General features: G+C 53.9%; 1 protein-coding gene across 1 annotated transcript; it reads left to right on the top strand.

Annotated features, from left to right (window-relative positions):
- Nucleotides 1-546: 546 nt before the first annotated feature.
- LOC122364530 lies at nt 547-2639 on the top strand. Its single transcript, XM_043334977.1, has 3 exons — nt 547-881; nt 1079-1293; nt 1414-2639. The coding sequence occupies exons 1-3, from the start codon at nt 707-709 to the stop codon at nt 2497-2499; spliced, it is 1476 nt and encodes a 491-aa protein (XP_043190912.1). The 5' UTR covers nt 547-706; the 3' UTR covers nt 2500-2639.
- The last annotated feature ends 20766 nt before the right edge of the window (nt 2640-23405 follow it).

Here is a 23405-nt window from a genome sequence, read left to right as displayed (position 1 = left end):
TGCCCAGAACGCAGCGGTCTCGCAGCTGCTGGTCAATTTCCGCTGCCGTATATCCGCAACGCATCACCTGAGTGCGCAGTCTGCCCAGGAAACCCTCCAGGTTCTCTTCAGCCTCCATTGTCATTTTCTCAAATTTTCCCCGCTCTGCCACAACATTTCTTACTGGAACCAGGGCCCTGTTCATGAAGTATGCGGTCGCTGCGGCCGGCCGCAGGCTCTAAGCTCCGCCCATTTTTGAAACGTCATCACTCACTCGGCCGCAGCAGCGTTCCATGAACAGCGTCTGCTGCCGAAATAGTTTCCGACAACTGAAGACAACTGAAGCACACCGGTAGATAATTTGTTTACAAAATCGTCTCCATGACAACACGGCTTGCGCCTGGCCCTGTTCATGAACCCTGCGGCCGCTGCGGCCGGCCGCAGGCTCTAAGCTCCGCCCATTTTTGAAACGTCATCACCCACTCGACCGCAATCAGCGTTCCATGAACACGTCTGCTGCCGAAATAGTTTCCGATAATTGCGCGCTTGAGACGATTACTAATCAATAGAGGCCTCCACGGAGGCCGGTGGATGACGTCACGGAAAATGCCGCCGGGCGCAGTCAGCTGCTGGTAGGCAAAACATTCCGTGGTAGGCGTTGCGCCACTATAGGGTGCGGCGGGAATTCGAGAGGATGGTGGAGGTTAATCACGTTTTATCGTGAAAAATGCCGACTTCTTGTGCTGCTTATGGTTGCACTTCTCGCTCTGGAAAAGATAAGGTGTCTTTTTATCGGTTCCCCAAAGATAATGACCGGTTGAATGCTTGGGTACGTGCTACCAGGAGGAAAAACTTTGTGCCCGGCGCTGGGGCAAGGATATGCTCTAAGCATTTTATCACTGGTGAGTACCTAGTTTAAAAAAAAAAACTGTGTACATGTTTAATATGAATGTCATTTCTACGTCATACATAATTGTGGAGTCAAAATGCCACAATATTTTTGCATGGCATCTCAGGCTATCAAACATATTGTCTATGGTTTGTGAGTGAAAGTTGATCCACCACCTAGACAAATTTTGATATATTTATTCAATTACAGGGGCACCAGTCAGTGAGAAAGGGAGTCCTGACTGGGTACCAAGTGTCTTCAACTTCCCGTCATCTCAGCATGCCAGCAACGTTGGGATCGGCGGAGTGAAGAGAGCAGAAAGGGCCCAACAAAGATCAGCTCAGAAACAGCATGCGTCTCTCCACCTGTCGGCTTCATCTGGAGATCAAGATGAAATGTGTACAGCCGAAGAACCAGTGTCTCAGGTGAGCTACAAACATTGGCTACTTAGGTACCTACCAGTTCAACCAGTTTTCCTGGCACCAAGAAGTAGGTAACTATCTCTATTTTGTTGATAACAATGCCTACTTTTTGTTATCTTGCAGGTCAGCATTGAAGAGGCCAGAGCTGCAGAGGCACTGCTGGAGATGTCAGCAGCAACTGGCACCCGTGAGGTTGGCTGCAATACTGATGGTACATGGGGAGAAAACCACAAGACAGTCGTCTCAGCTCTACTTGATAGAATTCATAAGCTGGAGGCTGAAGTCACATCGTTGAAGGAGGAGTGTGAGCAGCTGTTGAACAGCAAAAAGCATAACTCATTTGAGACTTTGAAAGAGAATGAAGAGGAATTTAAATTTTATACCGGGTTCCCATCCCTAGCAATGTTCATGTGGTTTGTAAGGGTTCTTTGTCTGGGGTGCGACCTTAGCAAAATATCCAGGTTGTCTGTGCACAACATGGTTCTTATGGTGTTGATGAAGCTCAGGCTTGGGACAACCAATCAGGATCTTGCATGGCGTTTTGGTGTAAGCAGGTCCTTGGTATCAAAGATCGTTCAAGGAACCCTCAGTCCAATGGCTGCAATGTGCAGGAGGCTCATCATCTGGCCATCAAGGGAAAGCATACAGGCCAACCTCCCTCTCTGCTTCCGTTATCCCGAACTTCGAAAGGTCAGAGTGGTAGTTGACTGCTTTGAAATTTTTACAGACAGGCCAAGGCATCTCACATCCAGAAAGAAAATGTTCAGTTCCTACAAACACCATAACACATGCAAGGTTCTAATTGGTGTGTCACCAGCTGGGGCAATTACATTCTTGTCTCCAGTCTGGGGAGGTCGATCATCAGACAAAAAGATCACACTGTCATCTGAGCTCATTGACATCCTTGATCCATTCGATGTGGTGTTGGCGGACCGGGGGTTTACCGTTTCTACAGAAATGGCTCTGTACAATCTCAAAGTTTTGACACCAGCATTTGTTCGTGGTCAAGCCCAGCTTCCTAGGGCAGAAGTAGAGAAGTCTAGGCTTTTGTCTCGAGCTAGAATCCATGTTGAAAGAGTCATTGGTAGAATGAGAACGAAGTTTCGCATTCTGAAGTCTACATTGCCAGTCACCATGTACACGCAGGTAGATGATGTTGTTTGTGTGTGTGCAGGTATCATAAACCTGCATCCAAGTGTGGTTCCGTGAGATGCCCCAAAACTCCATGGAATGCATGATTAGATGGTACTAAGTGCTGGTAACATGCTCCGATCATGTATTGAAAACAAACTCAATTGAGTTTGTTTTCATGACAGTGACATTGTTGATGAATAAAACAGACTTGCAAATGATTTGTGTGAGGTCACAAACAGATGTTATAGTTCGTAATCAGCATCACCTGTAGCACCAGCATCACGCCATAACCCAAACCCTTGTTATAAAGATAAGCTAGCACAAAAGATATATTTGTCAGCCAGACAATGATGATCAATGCAGCCAGCATAGCAAAATCAACACGACCATCTGGTGTCAGTGACAGAACAACCTACATGTGCACTAATGGGCACCCGGCACAGTCGCTAGCTATGACATCACTTCAGGAGTGCTGGCACAATCTCTTTCACATAAAAGGTTTCAAGAACCTTCACCAGGTAGTCACCCATGCTCTCCATGTACTTTATCACCAGAACATGGGGCTTCTGCCCCGGCACATACACACAAAATGCACATGACTTTAGCCCACAGACCATCATCTGTCCCTGCACCTGCATCATGTACGGGTGCTCTGCTTTGAGGTGCCCATTCTCATCTAGAAACCCAGCCTCCTGCGGAGACTTGTCCTTCAGGCTAAAGGGGCACTTCACCTCCAGAACCCATGTCCCACAGCATGCACACTCAATGATACCATCTGGGGAGGCAGCCAGGTAGGGGTGGTCAGGGCTGACGAACAGCCCACACTTACGAATTGTCAGCTCACTATGCATAGAGCTCAGAACCCCTTCTACAGCAACACAAGCATCTGCCTCGTGTGTATGTCCCCAGACTACAGCAGGCACTGTAAGCTTACAGGACGCTGGCTCCACGATCTTACGCACCAATGATGCACTCTGTCGTCCCCCCTCGACATGGCTCACCACCTCACCAAACACTGAAGCAGTCACCCTTCCATGCCTCTGGTTAAGCCACTCCTTCGATCCTCCCTGATCCACAGTAGCTCGCTCGACGTTCCCTATCACATCACTCGGGTACATCTTCAGTTTGTTAACCAGCATCTCACAGTACTTCCTCGATGGCTCAGCATCACTAGGAGCTATCTTCTTCAAGATGGAGAACATCTTGTAGATGGGATATGGCAGCTCAGTCCTGCCATCCACAACATCACCACTGACTGGCAGAGAGCTTTGCAGCGCACACCCAGCAGGCAGATCCTGCAGCTCTGTCTGAAATGCAGCATCAGACATGATGAACTCGACGCTGCTTCGCTTGGCAGGAATGCCCATGTCTGCTGCAATGTCAAGGACCTTGCTGGGCTCCACCTTCTTCGTAGCTGTCTGATGATTCCATTGACAGGCCTTGCTTGTTGGTGCATTCTCTGTCAGTCCGTGGAGTACGGCTGCTTGGATCTTGTAGAGCACACCTGCCACATGGCTGCACACTTCTCCAAGTCCTGCCATGCATTGGCAGTGGGCAGACATAACACTGCCATTGGGGTGGCAGAGCACCCATGCATTATACGACTTTGAAGCCGTCTGACTGGCCTGTACCTCTGCCTTCACGAAAACACCACTGGTATCCACTGAGCAGAGCTTGAGTGGGCCAACATGACTAGACAAAAACACATTCCAAGCATCTAGTGACTTGAAAGCTTTCAAGTTGTCGGACGTGAAAGTGCCAGAAGTGGAGACCAGATACGCAAATATATCTGGAAACAGCACGAGTGGGAGCTTCTCGAAACTGTCCGAGATCCAGTAGGCCTCATCGATCTTGTACGGATCAGGAAATACCTTCTCTCCCAGGCAGAGCTTTGCTTTGTATCGTGAGGAGTCGTACATCACGAACAAAAACACAAACTAGAGAAAAAACTATCGAAAACAGCTCTCACAATCCGATAAACCACGAGACGCCAGTGCAAATGGCCGCGATCGCCCGGTTTGTTTTGCCTACCAGTCAGCGTTGCCAGTTACGAAAAATAGTTTGTGACGTCACCGTGGAGGCCTCTATAGTTTCCACGCGCTTCTTTTATCTGTGCATTCCATTCCTGTGATGAAAAGGGCGTTTCTCAAGGCCGTCTGGTGTTTCTGTATTTTTGTAAGTGGGTCACATAAATGATTTGATATTCTTTTCATTAAATCGTAGCACAAATAACTTAAGTCTAAAATTAAATCTCATATTAAAGCATTAATCTAATTTTTAGGTATCATGGCGTGCAACACCGGACGGAATGAATTTGTTTACAACATCGTCTCCATGGCAACACAGCCTACACTTTGACTTCAGTGCGCCAAGTTCAGTGCAATTACTTTCTTCCGGCTCGGCGGTCGCTGGATTGCGGCCGCAGAGATCGCAGCGGCCGCAGCAAGGTGACGTCATACATTCGTCATACTACATGAGCCCCGCCCCTTTTTGTGACGTAACAACCCGGCTGGCCGCAGCGACCGCAGCGGCCGCAGCGACCGCCGGGGTTCATGAACAGGGCCCCTATTTGACTTCAGTGCGCCAAGTTCAGTGCAATTAGTTTTCTTGAGGCTCGGCGGTCGCTGGATTGCGGCCGCAGAGATCGCAGCGGCCGCAGCAAGATGACGTCATACATTCGTCATACTACGTGAGCCCCGCCCCTTTTTGTGACGTGACAACCCGGCTGGCCGCAGCGACCGCAGCGGCCGCAGCGACCGCCGGGGTTCATGAACAGGGCCCAGGGCCCTGTTCATGAAGTCTGCGGCCGCTGCGGCCGGCCGCAGGTTCTAAGCCCCGCCCATTTTTGAAACGTCATCACTCACTCGGCCGCAGCAGCGTTCCATGAACAGCGTCTGCTGCCGAAATAGTTTCCGACAATTGTTTACAACTGAAGCACACCGCTAGATAATTTGTTTACAAGATCGTCTCCATGACAACACGGCTTGCGCCTATTTGACTTCAGTGCGCCAAGTTAAGTGCAATTAGTTTTCTTGCGGCTCGGCGGTCGCTGGATTGCGGCAGCAGAGATCGCAGCGGCCGCAGCAAGGTGACGTCATACATTCGTCATGCTACATGAGCCCCGCCCCTTTTCGTGACGTAACAACCCGGCTGACCGCAGCGACCGCAGCGGCCGCAGCGACCGCCGGGGTTCATGAACAGGGCCCAGGTATCGAGTCAGTTTCCCTTTCAGACGGACGAACTCGTCGACCTGACCATCCTCCGTCTCGTCGGGCAGGGACTCGCTTATGTCCGCTATATCTGGGCCAACCAGATGCAGCAACATTGCGCATTGTCGTGCCGTTCCTTGTACGTTGACAGCCACCATGTAACGTTCCAGCCCTCGCAACCATTTTTCAAAATCGCTGCCCGGCTTGTACGGTGCCGCCGCCATCGGCTGCATTCCCAGCAGCTCCATCCCGCTGCCGGGCGCCGAACAGCTGATCGTCCGCCGCAGCCGCCGGACCAGGCCCAACGAACCGAGCCTGAGCGGTTACCGCGCGCTTCCCGGCCAACCAGCGGACTCGTCGCAGCCAGCACCTCCGGGCGGCTTACTTCCGCTCACCTGAGCCAATCAGCGGGCCCGACACAGCCAGCTGATCCGGTCGACCAATCAGAGGCTTCAGTGTCAGCCGCTATCGCCAGGCTCACTTCCGCGCCGAATTCGCCGCACAAAATCGGGAGAAATAAAAATAGCGGCCCTACTGGCGAGCGAAATGCAATGCAGGCAGAAACAAAAAGTACTAGCTACTACACTAAGCACTAAGCACTCCGTTACAAAACACTTCCCTCCGGCTCCGTTAGCACGCCCCCGCGACGTACACAACGTTACAACATGGCCGCCGCCGACCAGCACGGCGCCCATCAATCACCGTGACCGCCGGCATCCCCGTGCTTACACCACACGCCTCGGCTCCGTCACTGACTGTCCAGTTCGCTTGCCGGATCACCGCCACTCGTTTACCCGAGCGCTGCCGACTCACTGCGAACTCCGGCCCGTAGAACTCCCCGAGCCGCCGCCATTTTCCGGTCTTGAAATCCCTTTTCGCTTCCAGCCTCCCGTTCCGCCATCTGATCCTTGTCGCAAAGTTTTTATACCGTCGCCGCGCCGGTTGTACAGCGTGACGAACGAGTTCAGACTGTATTAAACTGCGACAGTGTCCAGACCGACCAACCCGCACGACACACGTACGCCGCGCCCGGGCTCGGGGCCGACTCGCGGCCGACTGCCGATACGGGCAGAGGACAGCGCCTCTCGGCGGCCAACAGCTGAACCATAAGTACAGCATTCTCCGCCAGGCGCAGCCTCACGATATCACACTGACCGCGACACATCTGCTGATAGTGGTTCAGTTCACCACACTTCCTGCATTTCTTGTTTGCCGCAGGACAGTATGCCTTGCCGTACTGGTGAGAGCCACCACAGTACTTGCAGTGTTTCAGCATGGGCACATCCTTCACTTGATGCAGGTTTTCCTGTTTGAATTGGATCAACTGCTGTTGGGGGACTTCAGCAGCTTTGCACATTGTAATGCACTTGGAGGGGTCCAACTTGGCCTCCTGGAGGAGCCTCTTGCGTAGGCTGTCATCATTACTGCCACAGATAATTTTGTCTCTGATGAACTCGTCTTGGAGATTGCCATATTCGCATGTTGCAGCCAATTGTCGTAGGGCAGTGAGGTAAGAATCAAAACTCTCACCTTCGGCTTGCATACGCTGAACGCAGCGTTTCTCCCAGAGATCCAAGATCTTCGTCAGGTCCTCCTTGTCCCTTGCTTCAGCAAATGGCAGACTGTTGTGCACCTCTTGCGCTTCCTCTTGCGCTCCTCTGCACCTCTTGCGCTCCAACCCTTACAAAAAATATATATAGAAACGGTCGCCTTGCGTTGCATTTCAATTCTTACATGTAAGAATGCACTCTTCACACTGATCTGGGGGGGGGGGGGGCATGAACCTTCATGGAATGAAACCTTCAGCTCATCTTAACAGCTTTCCCAGCTTTCGCAGCTTACCTTTCAGCAGAGCAAGCTTACTGAACCGCCGCTCCACGCCAGCCGATGTGACTGGGAGGGTGAGGGCCACTCTGTAGAGCCAACGCAGAGCCGTGAATTCCGGCGGTATGGAGCTGTATGCTGAGAGCATGTCGCAGTCCGACTCCGTGGGCACCGTGTTTCTAGCCAGAAGCCACTGGCTCTTCAGGTCAGCCAGTTCCAGTCCGTAGAACGAAGCCAACCTCTCTACCGCAGCCCGGGGCTCCTCGGGCGGCAGCCGGTGCCCCACAGGGAGCGTGTTCGCGTGCTGCCAGGTGTTAGTCGATCGGGTGTTGGTCGATCGTTTGCAGCTTCATGGCCAGCTGTCGAGGGTGTCTTCTCCGGCCCGACCCGCCTCAGAGTTCGGCGGCTTCCGCTAGGCGTCCCGGGGTCGCGCCACCAGGTGGCGGCGGCGGCGACGGCGGCTCACGGACGCGAGTGGCGCGTCGTGCCCGCCGCCGTTCACTCTGCCGCCAGCTGGTTAGTTGCTGGTAGATGGCGCTGACCACCGGGAGATGTCCCATAGCACCTCTGCACGGCCCGACCCGGCAGCTGCCGGCGGGAGCCGTCAGGTCGGCTAGCCCGGTCCGCCGCTACGCACTGTACCGCCGCGGTCATTGGCACTGCGGTTTCCAGTTGGGCGGCCGCATGCTGCTGACCGGTGCTGGTGAGAGACAGGCCGAGCACCACCTTCCACCGTACTGCCGCGGGCGGGGGGGGGGGGGGGGGTGGCGGACAGTGCGGCGAGGTGGCCGTTTGAGCGCCGCCGGCCCCGTCCTACTGCGGGTGTCACCGTCGCTTGAGGTGGGCAGACGGCTGGTGGACTGCGCAACGAGGTTTGTGGGCGAGTGCCGCCGCCCCGATCTGGCGCGGGTCTGGTCCCCGCGGGGATGGGCGGGGAGGCGGTCGTTTTACGCGGCTGGATCCTTGGGCTAGATGGGCGGAGGAGCGTTGTCCGTGCCGCCGCAGCTCTTGAATGCTGCGGGGTCCGGGCAGCTGGGCAGACGGCTGGAACGGCGGGGTCGGCGACCGTGCGCAGCCGCCCGTACTGCTGCAGCTCTTGAACGCCGCGGGGTCCGGGCAGCCGCGCAGACGACTGGAACGGCGGAGTCGATGACCGCGCGCTGCCGCCCGTACTGTCGCAGCTCTTGAACGCCTCGGGGTCCGGGCGGCTGGGCAGACGGCGGGAGTGTACACAGCATTTACAACCCGCTGGAGGCTAGCGCTACTATACTTCAGGCCCATGAGCAGCACTTTGGGTTTATAACCCCCAAAGGGTGTTATAAACCCAGCGAGCTTGGCGCACTCAGGCAGCACGCAGATCTGGTAGAAGCTTTTAGTCATGTCCTTCGAGCTCACAAAGCCCTTGTTTCGCCCCAGATCCTCCAATATGTGTTGCATATTAGGGAGCGGGTAATTCAGGGTCTCGGTGACAGAGTTGAGCTTCACGAAGGACTGACAGAGTCGCCAGGAGTCGGACTCTGAGATGGGCTTTTGCTTCTTCACCAGGATGCATGGGGTGTAAACCTATCGTACGCCGGCTCTATCAGGTCCTTTTTTAGCATTTCCTCCAGCTGACGCCAGAGCTCTTGGCGCTGGTGCTCTGAGCACGGGTACGGGCGCGAGTGCACGGGCTCCGGTCCCGGTTTTAGTCTGATGGTATGAGCCGCTATTTCTAAGCGGCCGAGGTCGTAGTTGTGGCTCGAGAATATGGATTGATAGCGGCAGAGCAATTCCTCTACACGCCGTCTCCAATCCCCATCTAGAGATGCTCCATGGGAAATTGATTTAGGAATTGTTGGCGGCTCGGCCAGCGACCGGCCCAGAGCGGTGGCCCAACACCGTCCTAGTCCTGACCTCCCGCCGGATCCACACGCACCGTGGCGACCAGCCCTTCATACTGCTGTGTCTGCCCCAGCTCGTAGACGGCGGGCAGTTGTATGTCGTCCTCTAACGGATTAACGAGTGGGATCCGGATGTAATCCACCGAATTTGTTTTGGCCACCAAGCTCAAAGCTGGGTACCTCCAGAAACGGTTCGAGCGTTTCCTCGGGTGGCTGAGGAACAAACTCGACCAATTTCTCGGACGAGCCCACGGCCCGCCGTGTCCATCTTAGCCGCGATTACGCACACGTGCCGCGAGGGCACTGTCACGTCCGTAGGAAGACACACCGCTCGCGGGCCGTTCTACAGCCCACAAGAGGAAGCGAATGGGACGCGGCTGCTCCCTATCTGAACACACCCCTCTGCCTTATAGTGTCCGTTCAAGCGCGAGTAACTCGGTAGCACACACAAGCGATCGAGAGCCGCAGGAGAATGTATCGTTTACTAGAGTATGGCTTCTGTACGCTGAATTACAGTAGTGGCGCGATTACTACAAAGTCTGGAGGGTTGCCGTTACTAATTGGAAGCCGTTCCGTCGCGTACACTACACCGGGAACATGTCTGATGTCGGTGGTGAACTGAGCCACGTAGTCAAGATGACGCGTCTCCCGTGGCGAGTAGCGATCGCTGGCGGTGTTGAGCGCCGAGGTCAGCGGCTTGTGATCAGTGAAGATGTTGACTTCCCGGCCTTCCAGCGGGCCACCAGTAGATTCTCTGCGCCAGCTGTTACATTCGCCCACACCCGAAGTGCCCCTCATGCAGCTCATTCTTCATTTGCCTGCGCAGAGCCCGCGGGATCACGACCCGGCCGCGTATTCGCCAATTGTATTACACGAATCGGCCGACCAATAGCGTGCCTCCTGAGTGACGTCAGCGTGGCGTCATACTTTCGGTCCTCGCCCTTGGTGGCGTCTATTGAAGCTAGGTTTTAACTTAATGACATTTAAGCTATTTGGAACATGTTGACGCCGTGGCGAAGTGGTTAGAGTATCGGACTGGTGGTTCAGAGGTAGGTGGTTCGAATCCACTCGGCGACTTCAATTTTCGTGTTATCTGTCATTGTGCGTTTTTTATACATTTGCAACGGCGTGCACCTAAGAAATCAGACGTAGGCATTCTTCTAATGAATATGTTGCATAAGATAGATATTTGCAGTCCAACCGATTGGTTAGGTTTCGGTATTTTCCAATGGTCTTTGTTTGTATTTGGTTTGGTAGCGGTGTTCTGATTTTCTGTGATTGACATCACTAATGCATATTGCATACTGCATACTATGCGAACGCAGCCAATGGAAAGACAAATGGTGCTGGGCGATGGCCATTCATTGATCAATATTTCTCGCTGCTAATGGGTGATAGCACGCAGCATTGACAGGGGAGGCGCTGACCTTTTGAAAGTAGGTGGGCACTTGGCAAGGTAAAGTACCTAAAAGTAGCGAAAACTAAGATGAAAAGTAAAAATCGCACGCTGGCAAGCATAGCTTTTCGTGTAAGAATCACCATGCACAAAAAAAGTTCGGCATAGCTGTTAGCGTAATCACGGGACGAGATTAACAGTTTCCAGCCGTCAGAGCGTCATCTATAGGAGCTATGCCCTAACTATAACTCTTACATTTCAGCCGCCAGGGGGATACCTAGGTCCCCTTGGAATCTAGTTAAAGTCAAAAGATTTATATTAGACCTTTATGAAGATAACTTGGGACTGGTTGTTAAGTTGCATGCTCACGGCGGGCTGTTATCAATTTATCTCTATACATGTCTTATCTGATCGATGAAATAATACAGGAATCCGTTGTCATTCGAGTGTGTTTCATAATAGCTCTTCCGACTTTGGCGAATATCGACAGTGCCGCAACAAAATTGGTAGTTCAGGTATAGACTGCAACTGCAGTTCTTTTGCAACTTATTCCTTAATCAGATGAATGCTTGTCAGAGATTTATTGGGCGTACGATATTGGCGTGCGAACGTAGGGGCCAAAAATGCGCGTCTACGACCGACTTCTTTTTAAGAGAAAAGAACCGCTAAAGTAAGAATCGATCCACCGACCTTTCGTCCACCACACCGACACTCTAACCACTCGGCTACTGCGACACATACCCGTTTGATAGCCATATACAATTTCAAAAAAGTCTCAACTCAAATCTAGCCTCAATGCATGCATTGTCGCGGCGCATGGCTATGACGTCGCACTAGAGATGTCGCTAGTTGATGGGCCGATTCGTGTAATACAATTGGCGAATATGCGACCCGGCCTCCCCACAGCACGCAGTCCGCGTCTGTCGACGGCTCCCGGGGGAGGGGGATGGGAGACGACGTCTGCCGCTGAACGCGCCTCTCCCAGTGCCTCTGCCGCGACGCCGTACCCGTCGTCTGCCATTATGGAGCAGGCACGCGTCAGCAGCTGATCCAGACTGAGAGACTCCATGCGGCTGCCTGCTCGGAGAATCTGGCGCACAGAATCCGGCAGGCCGGCGGCGAATGGACGCGCCAAAGCGGTGTTCGAGACGCCTAACAACGACGCCAGCGGGCGCAAGTCGGCTAGGTAGACGTCAGCCGCCTCTCCGGGTCGCAGCTTCCAGCCGATGAACTGTTCGTAGGCCAGGATCTTCTTGCGCAAACGCCGCTAGCAGCGCTTCCTTGAGCTTGTCGCCAGTCTTGTGTTCATCACTTTGTTGCTGATATAGGGGAGAGTGGGACAATGGCGACACCATAAGCATTTTGCTCAATAGCTTAGCTATTTGAAGCTATTTTATGGTGATTTTGACTGTGGTTATAGCCAAAGGAATAGGCTTTCAGATAACACCCAGTTTTAGTATCTCAGATCACTGATGACAGATTCAGAGCCTACGCGAAAATGTGGTGAAAAATGGAGGTGCAAAAAAGCGAGGGGTAATGCCGGCCACTAAGTGCAATAGCACAAAAAAATCGAAATATCTTCACTGGTATTCATCCTTAAACCGTTCTTTCGATGGAAATTTAAGTGAGAATTAAGAAACGACAACTGTATTCAGCAGTTAACAGTGCACTGCACTGCAACACAACATTGCACTCGCTGCAACACAACAGCGCGGCGCCAACAGAGCAGCAAACTAACACAACCGTAAACAGCAAGCAAACTAACACAGCCGTAAACACAGCAACCCGAAACGTTGAGCTTTAACGACAGAAGTCGCAAACAAAACCGCGTGGAGTCATTCGGGACACGTGTCCGGTATTACCCCGAGGTCAGCTTTATTTTAAGAAAGCAGGCAGCAGTCAAAGGCATTGCGTCGCAAACGCCTCACATCCAGCAGTCGCCTAAGAAAGGCTTAATTGAAGGTCATTGCAAAGCAGCACTTCTGAAAATGCGTTAACACATTTCACAGTCAGCAAATAGATGCAACAAAAATTAAAAATCAGATACGAAAAACACATTTAACGCTATAAAAATGAAAATAATGGAGCTACCGTGACAAACTTGCACCACGTGCTAGAATGGTGCTCAACTGAAATGTAAACAACATCAGCTGATTAGTGATGGACAAAGTACTCACTAGAGACGGGTGGCCGGCATTACCCACCGTCCGCCATTGCCCCGCTCTCCCCTACGGCGAACGCGCCCCCGGTAAGATGCAAGGGGATGACCTTCTCCAGTTCCTTTACCCCTCTCAGTTGACACACTAGCTCAGGTTTCGCGCACCACTCGCACACCGGAGTAGACCGACTTCATTCGAATTCCGGGATGAGACGTAGGTCCACAATGCCCGTCAGCTTGAATTCTGACCGCACGCTCAGAAAGCCGAAATAGCTTGTGGACATCCGCTGTGTGCCTCTCCAAAGCGTGCCATTGGTACGTACATACGTGTTACACCAAACTGTCTGTATTCACCACTGCGAGACTGTCGCAACCCTTGCCAGTCGGAACGCAATGCACACCCCAGACACCCATACCCCACTCCCCGACTGCCTCCAGCGAACTGCCGCCCAGTCTCCCACCGGCCGTCAACTCCCGAGAGACGGCCTAGCCCGGCAGCTACGACTGGACCGAAATGAGGCGCAACACTAACTACGTACAGTTTGTCGCGAACCATTGCATACAGTCTCTGAAACAGCACACGCCACACAGTAACAAACTATGGACTTGAAAAATCACATCACAATCACTGGGCGAAATAATCTGTTGGCGTCGACAGTATTGCCCTGGACGAGCACGAAAAATGTTTAAGCAACGGATGACAAAACGCGATAATAATGTGGATGACTCCGCCTTGTACTTATCTAGATCCTCAGGCCTGAGAAGTTTCACTCCAGATTCAGTGCAGCTGTATTGTCCGAGGGCAGGCAGCAGATCGAGGGCAGCAGAGCGAGAGACCCACAGAGACGGGACGGACAACGCCCACCCATTGTAGGTCCGCGCCACGAATGTGTCCGACTTTCGGAAACTCCGACCACTAATTTACATCCCCACTTATTTTTAAAGGTAGTGTGCCACCTTTGAAAGATTTCCCATTTTATTTTTCCTAGGATAAGAAGTTTCTGTTTTTACCTAATATCGCAAAAAAAAAAAATCAAAAATGGGCCTGGAATAGTGCCTTTTTCGCCTAAAAGTGTATCGGTTTTTCGATATGTATAACAATTGTAGTGGGCTGACCTGTAAACAGGCGTCGGCAACAATCGCGAATGCGGCGCACATGTGACAATAAGCAAAGGTCATTATAGAGTTACGACGTACGGGAATGAGTTATCAGCTGTCTAATCGTAGACAACACAATGTCGAGCCTTAAACTGTAAGCCTGTATTGGTATTGTTTCTTTTATTTGGCTGTCGAACATTATTTATGGTTTGAAATATGATTTTATGTAAAATAATTGATATGAAAAAGCCGTCTCTTAAGTTATGACCCCATTTCAGCACACGCAAGTGGCAGAAATGACAATGATCAGCTGACGCATTTTTCTTGGCCGAAGTCAGAGCGCGCGGCACGACGCACCACCACCGCACCACAAAGTATGAGCAAAAGCCGCGCCCAAAGCCAGGGCCCCGGTAACGTGAGGTAGCCGAGTCGTGGCAGCGTGCGCTGATCCAAGCCGGGGCCGCAGCTTTGTGCGCGGTCTACCGCATCCCCGCGGGCAGCCCCGGGCTATCACATGACACCGGGAGGACGCGCGGCCTCGGCTTGGGTCAGCGCACGCTGCCCCGACTCGGCTACCTCACGTTACCGGGGCCCTGGCTTTGGGCGCGGTCTACCGCACCACCTAACAGGCGTGTTCGAAACCGCAGGAGATGATGATGAACGGGTTTATCGAAACTTGATTGGAGGAGCATATCGGTAATAGCGATTTCAGTGTGTGCATTTATTGTTCATAGTGGTGTGAAATGTGGTTGGGGTACGACCGACAACCCGTCGGGGCGAATTTCGCACTGGGGTACTCAAAATTTGAAGAATTTAAGACGTTTCCGTGAGTTTTGAAGGTATGGATAAGTTCTAAAAATCCGGTTCTCCTTATCTGGGCCATTAACTCCATACGGTCCAGGAAAGCTGGCACACTACCTTTAAGTGTCATAGCCTAGCCGCTGTGGCGGTTTTGAAACACGAGTCGACCGTCGGGCTGGCCACGGCACAAACTGACATGGATACGTGAATCGTTCCTCCATTGTGCTCGAATGGAGGAACGATTCACGTCTTCAGCAGATTCTATGGAATCCTTTGCGTCCAATATTTTATCTTCGGCAACTGAGACAATTCCGAGGACCACCGGTATGCCTCGCCGTCCCCCAGTTTCATGGTGGACAGACAAGTGCAAGGAGGCCATTCGCGCACGAAGGCGGGCCTTTCGAGGTTTTGACCGCAGGTCTACTACCGAGAAAACCTTGTTGCCTTCCGTAAAGCACGAGCCTGTGTCAGGCGCACGATTAGGGAAGCGAAACGTGCTTCTTGGGTAAACTATGTTAGCCAGGGTACTAAATCCGCTGGAAGGCGTCCTCAGCGGTTGGCGTCCACTCCACCGGCGCCGCGCGTTTGCGTTTCTGGTCCAGCAGGTGGTGAAGCGGTCGGAGGAGGCCGGCAGCACCAGGTAGGAACCGGTGATGTAGGTCACCAGGCCGATGAACCTTCGCAGTTGGCGTTGCGTGGTCGGCTGCGGAAACTCCTGGACTGCGGCGACCTTCTCCGGCAGCGGGGCGATGCCGTCCGGTGACACATCATGACCGAGGAAGCTGATGCGGTTGACGCCCAGTACGCACTTCTTTGGGTTGATCGTGACGCCGAACTGGTCGAGACGTTCCAGTACCTGACGGAGGTGACGGCGGTGCTGCTTGACGGACGTGCTGGCGATGAGGATGTCGTCGATGTACACGTAGCAGCACGTCAGCCCGCGCATCACCTCGTCTATGAAGCGCTGGAATGTCTGACTGGCATTGCGAAGACCGAAGCTCATCCGCTGCATCTCGAATAGCCCGAACGGTGTGACGATGGCCGTCTTCGGGATGTCAGCGGGTTCGACCGGGATCTGATGGTAAGCGCGGACGAGGTCGATCTTCGAGAAGATGGTACAGCCGTGCAGGTTCGCGGAGAAGTCCTGCAGGAACGGTATGGGATACCGGTCCGGGACGGTGGCGGCGTTCAGGGCGCGGTAGTCGCCGCACGGGCGCCACTGTCCGGGCTCCTTCTTGGGCTCCATGTGGAAGGGCGACGCCCAGCTGCCCTTAGATGGGCGGGCGACCCCGAGGCTGATCAGTGTGTCGAACTCCTGACGGACGATGCGGAGGCGGTCGGGCGGCAAACGCCGAGGGTGCCCTACACGAGGAGGTCCACGTGTCATGATGTGGTGAGTGACGTTATGGCGCACGGGCAGGAGTTGCGCAGACGTGGCCGTCACTCGCGGAAACTCTCTAAACAAGTCTGCGAGAGTGGGCGCCGCGCACATGTGCACTCCGACGGAGCCGATGTCGGCTCGGGTGCCCATGGCGCACGTCGTGCCGTGTTCAGCCTGGAGGAGCTGACGGCGCATGTCCACCAGCAGACGATGATGGGCGAGAAAGTCCGCTCCCAAGATCGGCATCGATGCGTCGGCGACCTTGAATGTCCACGGGTAGTCCACTGTTCCGAAACGCACCGAAGTCGAAATAACGCCATGGAGCTTGATTTCTATGCCGTTGGCGGCTTCCAGTCGAGGCGCGTCGGGCTGCTGCACAGTGGTGCCGTCGGCCACGACTCGTGGTGGGACGACACTCACCTGCGCGCCGGTGTCGACGAGGAACCGCCAGTTCCCGACAAGGTCGGTGACATAGAAGAGGGGCGCCAGTGTTGGCCGGCCCGTCTCCGCTGGCGCTAGCGCGGACAGGCGGACTAGTTTCCCGACCAGGAGCACGGCGGTCTGCAGCCGTGGGCCTCCGCGACGATTTTCTGGTGGTACCAGCAGTACCCTTCATTCGATGCCACCGATGCCGGTTGGGAACCGCCAGACGACGCAGGTGCGGGTCGGCGCGGACGGGACCGGGAGCGGCCACGCCGAGGAGCGTCGGCACCGCCCCGCTGGAACACGGCTTCGATGCGTGCTACCGCAGCGGTGAGGGCGGTGACGGCAGCGGCCATGCCGGAGTTACCGCACCCGCAGGCGGCGGGCGGTCCGGCGGCGGCCACTGCGCTGGCCGGCGGGGCGAGCATGACCCCAGGGCCGGCCGGCGGGCCACAGGCGGCAGCGACGCCGGCCGTCAGCGTGCAGACAGCAGTCACGGCGCCGCCGCCAGAGGCCTCCTGGAATCGGTCGGCCGCGCTGGCCAGGTCATCAATGCTGGTATCCTCCGGCACCAGCGCGAGGGCGGCGCGGGTTGTCGGCGGCAGACGCTGGAGGAACGGCGTCCTGAAGAGTCCCAGGTCGTGACCTGCGCTGCCCAGCATGTGCTGCATGCTGCGCAACAGCTGCGTGGGCTTCCTGTCGCCCAGCTGATGGTCTCTGAGAAGTGCCTCGAGGCGCGAGGCGCGCGACTGGGCTAGGCGCGTGCTCAGGGCCCTTTTTAGTTCTGAGAACGAGCCGGTCTCGGCTGTCATCACGTCTCGAACTTGTGAAGCGACTTGCACAGGCAGGCTGGCCACCAGCAGCCGGAATTTGTCGTGGTCATCCGGGATGCCGGCGACAGCGAAGGCACATTCGACCTGCACCAGCCATAGCTCGGCTTCTTCAGGTGCGTAGGCCGGCAGCCGGAACGACGCGAATGGCCGCGTCGGCGCGTCCTGGGCGGTACCCTCCGGCTCGGTGGGTGACGGCATAGTCACTGTATACAGCAAACACTAACACTAGAGGCACACTGAAAGACTGTCGGTAATCACTAGGCGCTCGCCGCGCTCACTGTGCTGGCGCTCGCTGCGCTGCACTACGTTGGCGCTCGCTGCGCTGCACTGCAGGCGCTGCACTACGATAGTGCTCACTGCGCTGCGTCGCGATAGCGCTCGTTGCGCTGAGGCTAGGCCACGTCACCAGCGCACTAGTCACTGTTCGCGGCAGCGGAAGCCGGGTGAAAGTCACCCATTCTTGCCGAGGCGATGGGGAGGCCAGGTCAAAGATGACCTCTTCTTGCCGAGGCGGAGACGATGACTTCTTGAGTTACCGATCACGTCGGGGTCACCATTTGTGGCTGGTGCCGTGGCGAGTCGTGCTCTGAGCCGGATTAAGCCATTCCAGTGTTTGGGATTCGCAACTTGGGATTCCACACAACGACAGGCTGAGAAGTGCCTTGATGTGGAGCCGTCTCCCCCAAACACGTAGATCGGCCAAGGATAGCGATGTATTTGAATCAGTGCGAACAAGCTATATAGTGAACACAACGATGAAACCATAGTTCGTTTTGGCAAAGTTAAGGACAGTACAAAGCAGTCAGAAAACATGTAACAGAGCGAAAGATACTTTCCAGTAGAGTGCCTGACCGCCCACACGACGATGAACATTATGATAATTACACACGAGCACAAATTTCTAAAACATTGATAAATCGGACATAGAAATGAACAAGTGGAGTAGAGCCATCTGGCCGATATCGATGAACCTGCGCCTCGCGTCGATTGCGACAGCAGCGCCGCGTTGAGTTCGACGGTAGCGCCGCGCCGCGTCTGAGCGCTCGCCAGCCGCCAGCGGCGGTAGTGCCGCGCCGCGTCGGAGAGCGTGCGGCGGTGCACTACAGACCGTCGCAGCGGCACAGGAGACGCACACGAGTCGACCGTCGGGATGGCCACGGCACAAACTGACATGGAGACGTGAATCGTTCTTTCATTGTGCTCGAATGGAGGAACGATTCACGTCTTCAGCAGATTCTATAGAATACTTTGCGTCCAAGATTTTATCTTCGGCAACTGAGACAATTCCGAGGACCACCGGTATGCCTCGCCGTCCCCCAGTTCCATGGTGGACAGACAAGTGCAAGGAGGCCATTCGCGCACGAAGGCGGGCCTTTCGAGTTTTTGACCGCAGGTCTACTACCGAGAAAACCTTGTTGCCTTCCGTAAAGCACGCTGCACGAGCCTGTGCCAGGCGCACGATTAAGGAAGCGAAACGTGCTTCTTGGGTAAACTATGTTAGCCAGGGTACTAAATCCCGGCCACTCGGCTGATTCGAACGGCGCCACTAAATCAAGCTACGATACTCCCCCCCCCTCCTCTACCTTTGAGGGAAAACGCACCACGGCGTAATGCTGAACTAAACGGTACGCACACCTCAGGTAAACCTACGGCGAAAAACCCTTACGCGGCCTACGCGCCCGGCACACTGTGGATAAGTGGCCTCGTTTGCCACACTTTTTGCAGGTTTACCCTACTGGCAGGGCACTGGTTGCCAGTGTGGGTGGAAACCCACATCTCCCACATGACTTCTGCATGTGTGCCGGGGACCTGTCCATGTGTTTTCTAGGATGGTGCTGTTGGCCGTTGCCCCCTACTTTGTGTGGTCTTGATGGCACAGACCTCTGCCTCTTTGTCAGTCAGAAGCTGCAGATCTTTTTGGGCTGACTTCTTCACGGTGGCGATGTCGATCGCTCTCCGCAGAGCCAGGTCATGGTGCTTCAGCAGTTGCGTCACGGTTGATGTTTCGTTGAGCCCCATGCATAGTTTGTCCCTGATCATTTCATCTGCCCCTGTCCCTGATCATTTCATCTGTTCCTGCGGCAGTGCAGGATGCGCAGCACTACCGCAGGCATACACGAGTCCCGAGTGGGCCTCAGGAGCCACTCCCCGACTCTTTGGGCGACACCACGTGACCGTGAGAAGACCGTCGTCTTCCTCATCACGCACACAACAGTTGCCCGAGAAGGACGGGGTTATATATAAAGTTATGCAAGATGAGCTTCCGCATAGTTGTGTGCCGATATCGGTGTGGCGTGCCCGATGTTAAAGTAGAGCCCATATGACGAAACAAAATGCCCCTATTCGAAGCAAATGTGAGATCACTAACATCGAATATAATTTGCCGAAATGGATTGAAAAGATGCCTATTTGAGGTGCAAGAACGTGTACTTTCTTACGGTCCGATGGTTTCTTATAGTGTGCACACCATCAGAAAGCAGCATGATGTTTTCTGATGTTCTATTGCTTGCCCTAATGATCCCAGCGGCTTCTGGTGGTAGGCATTTTGTTTAACTATGTTCAAAGGGTGCAAAAAATATATTATTATTTGTACAGCACATGGTAATTGCACGTGAGAACAGCGCTGGTGCGTCAGCTAGTTCTTCACTCATTGATAACATGATATACACCAGACATGTGCATGGATCCGAGTGATGGATCTATGATCTCAGTGGATCTCGAAGCAAAGTACAGGTTGGGATCTATGATCCCACCGGATCCGGCGTGAAAAATACCTACATCTTGGATTTATGATCTCATATGATCTGACAATAAATTAAGGACATGGATCTATGATCTGAGTGGATCCCACCATGCACCACATTTGAAACCATGTTTTAAAGGGTTTCTTTGCCAATAAGTGACACAAAAATATGGATTATGACGTGCGATCACATAATATCACTAAAACAGAACGTTTGTGAGTGAAAGCAAGTGCTTTTTTGGGATATATGTGTTGACAAAAAATAAGTGAGGATCTATGATCTCACTGGATCTCAAGCAAAAAATGAGACTCGGATCTGTGATCCCTACGGATCTCTCGATAAATTACAGAGCTGGATCTATGATCCCGTCGGATCCGAGATCAGGATCCGTGGGATCAGATCCCAGATCCATTTTCTCGGATCCATGCACATGTCTGATATACACATGATTCACATGATATTCAAGTGGCTTTTGCCGGCACCACCTGCTCCCGCCCGCGCCGCCTCGCACCTCAGTGCGACCAAAGTGCCACTATACTCGCGAGGCGGTGCCCCCCTGTCCAACGTGAGCCACAGGCGGGCCAGGCCGCCGGCCCGCCCAGCACATGCGTGGGGGGGGGGGAAGGGGCACGGATTAGCCCGTAATCCGTATGGGTTAGAGCGGGGGCCTTTTGCCTCTTAGGAAGGCGTGTGAGCGTGTCACATGGGGTCTGCAGTGCCAAGCTATGTTTTGCTTTTCTCAGTCATGCTCAGTCTGTGTCTTCTTGGTTTTGCGACGTATATCTTGGATCTTCTCATTAATGAAGCGGGAGACCTTTTTTAGATGTTTTTCTCGACCATGCTCAGTCCTGCGTCGTCTTGGTTTTGCGACGTATATCTTGGATCTTCTCATTAATGAAGCGGGAGACCTGTTTTAGTGTGCTCTGGACCTCTGCACCGTCTGCCCCCGCTTGGTCATTTGTGTCCGTAGTTCACCTGTAATAGTTCACCGCGCTCTCTGCTGCCGCTGGCGCTGCCAACGGTTCGGCCGCGATCCCGGTCACCTGGTGCCTCTTTGGCCAGCGCGAGCGCGCCTGCTTTCTCCGATGCACCATTTTCCTCTCGCAAGATGGCGTGAGCCCTGTCCACCACCTCCGAGTGTTTTAGCCAAGATTACTTTGCTACTCGTTTTAGCGACTCCATGCGCGCTGCGACTCGCAGTATCCGTCTGCATGGTAGTCCGGCAGGCCTGTCACAAACGCACACCCCAGGCCCTCGTCCGACATCCCTTCAAACAGCGTCGCAAGCTGCTTCAGCTCCGCCAAGAAGACATCAACTGTTTCCCCGGGGCGGAGACGGCGGGTGCTGAACTGTTAATATGCAGCGTATATGTCCACTGCAAACGCACGCTTCAGCGCATCCTTGAGTTTGTCCACGTCCTTCCTGTCAGCCTCCACCAGCTGCCGATACACGGCAGACGCTCCTCCTTTCAGCCGCAGCGGTATTACCAGTGTCTGACTCACTGAAACATCATGCATTACGAACAACACCCACTATTACTTATAGACGGGCATAACGCTGATATACCTGTGTGTCTCTGGCGGGGTAACGGGATGTTGCGTCAGGAACGCGGTTTTTGACCCCGGGCACGAACCGAACTGTGAACTTGAAGCGGAGTGTTTTTTCCGTCAGGTTGCGTAGACGGGCGTTCGGCATATCAGCCAGCGACCGGTCGCCGAGGACCTTCAGCAGTGGCTTATGGTCAACCACGATGGTGAGATTGGTGCATCCCAGTACGAAGAATCGCGTCTTTTCAAGCGCGTCGGCGACGGCGAGTGCTTCGCCCTCGATTGGGGCGTACCGGGATTCGGCACCTGTCGTGAACCGGCTCCCCACCATGGTCGTCTTCCATCCTGTGGCGCAACACATGGGCGACTGGCTGTCACACGCACAGTGCTTTTGCAGGAGCCAGAAGAAGACAACTGTGCGGGACCAATCGGTAGCCAGGACGGTGGGCCTGTGCTTGTCAAAAATTTGCACTCCTGCGTTGACTTCCTGGATGATGATGCGTTTTGAGTCTTCGAACAGTTGCTCGTGCTTCTCCGTCCATTCGAACTTGCCCGGTTTGAGCAGCTCGCGGAATGGTAGCATCACGTCAGCCATGGCGAAGGCGTACGACACGTGATTCACCACCCCGAACCAGGCTCGCACATCAGTCAGGTTCTTCGGGGTAGGGAACTCGGCGATGCTCCTGAGGAACTCGCGGCAGGGTCGGACTGCCTCGGGGGAGATCTCAAAGCCGGCAAATTCCACGGTCTGCCGAGCGAATGTGAACTTGTCGGCGTTCAAGGTGATGCCATGTCTCCCGCACATGTCGAGCCACTCCACCGTGCGCCAGAAGGTTTCGGTGATGCTGTCACCCCAGATCAGGGTGTCGTCCACGCACTTGGTCCCGACTGGGCCCCGCTGGGTCCCGACTGGGCAGGCGCGTCTGCCGCGCAGACGATGCGGACCCTACTGGGCACCGACTGGGTACCGACTGGGCGCACGCGTCTCCCGCACAACGGCCGATTGGGCCCCTGCTGGGCACTAGACTGTCGCTGGTAAAGACGGCAAGCGAACGTGCCCGAAAAGATGGCACTGGTGCTTAAGCTTATTGGTCGCAGAAAAAAATGTTAAACAAGCGATATTTGGAAGGCTGGAAGTGATGAATTCTTTTCGTATAGCGATGACAGCGCAATCTCATGGCAGAGCAAGGAACTTCATCATTTTCTTCCGAGAAAAGCAAAATATGACTGTTTCTGCATGGTTTTCTGGAAAGGAATGTTATACAAGCTACTTAAATTGCAATCACTGAATTATATTAACTAGCACGCCTGTTATCAACACAATTCGCTTCAACATTAACACAGATTTTTTGCTAATGCATAATAGCTGGCACTTGAGATTAAAGGCATGGGAGATGTTGTTTTTTTATTGACACATTTGACAAGATGTAAAAGGCACAAAGCCAGCTGGAGTGTAATAAAGTTCGTGATAAAAATACAGCGTTTCACTTTTCACGTTATATTTGAATGTCCTGTCGGGTCAGGTCATTGAGCGTGGCAGCGTCGGTCGTGTCTTGGGGCGTCACAGCTGAGCCAGGGGCAGGATTCGAGTCGGGGATGTAACGGCGTAGCGGGACAAAGGGACAAAGACCCGAATTACGAGAAACACATTTACATTCACTACTTATTAATCGGAAATGACATGAAA

The sequence above is a fragment of the Amphibalanus amphitrite genome, unplaced genomic scaffold (assembly GCF_019059575.1).
Source record: "Amphibalanus amphitrite isolate SeventyFive unplaced genomic scaffold, NRLGWU_Aamphi_draft 000681F_arrow, whole genome shotgun sequence".
Lineage (NCBI taxonomy): Eukaryota > Metazoa > Arthropoda > Thecostraca > Balanomorpha > Balanidae > Amphibalanus > Amphibalanus amphitrite.
The sequence above is the reverse complement of the archived record's forward strand: the minus strand, read 5'-3'. Positions and strand labels throughout refer to the sequence as shown.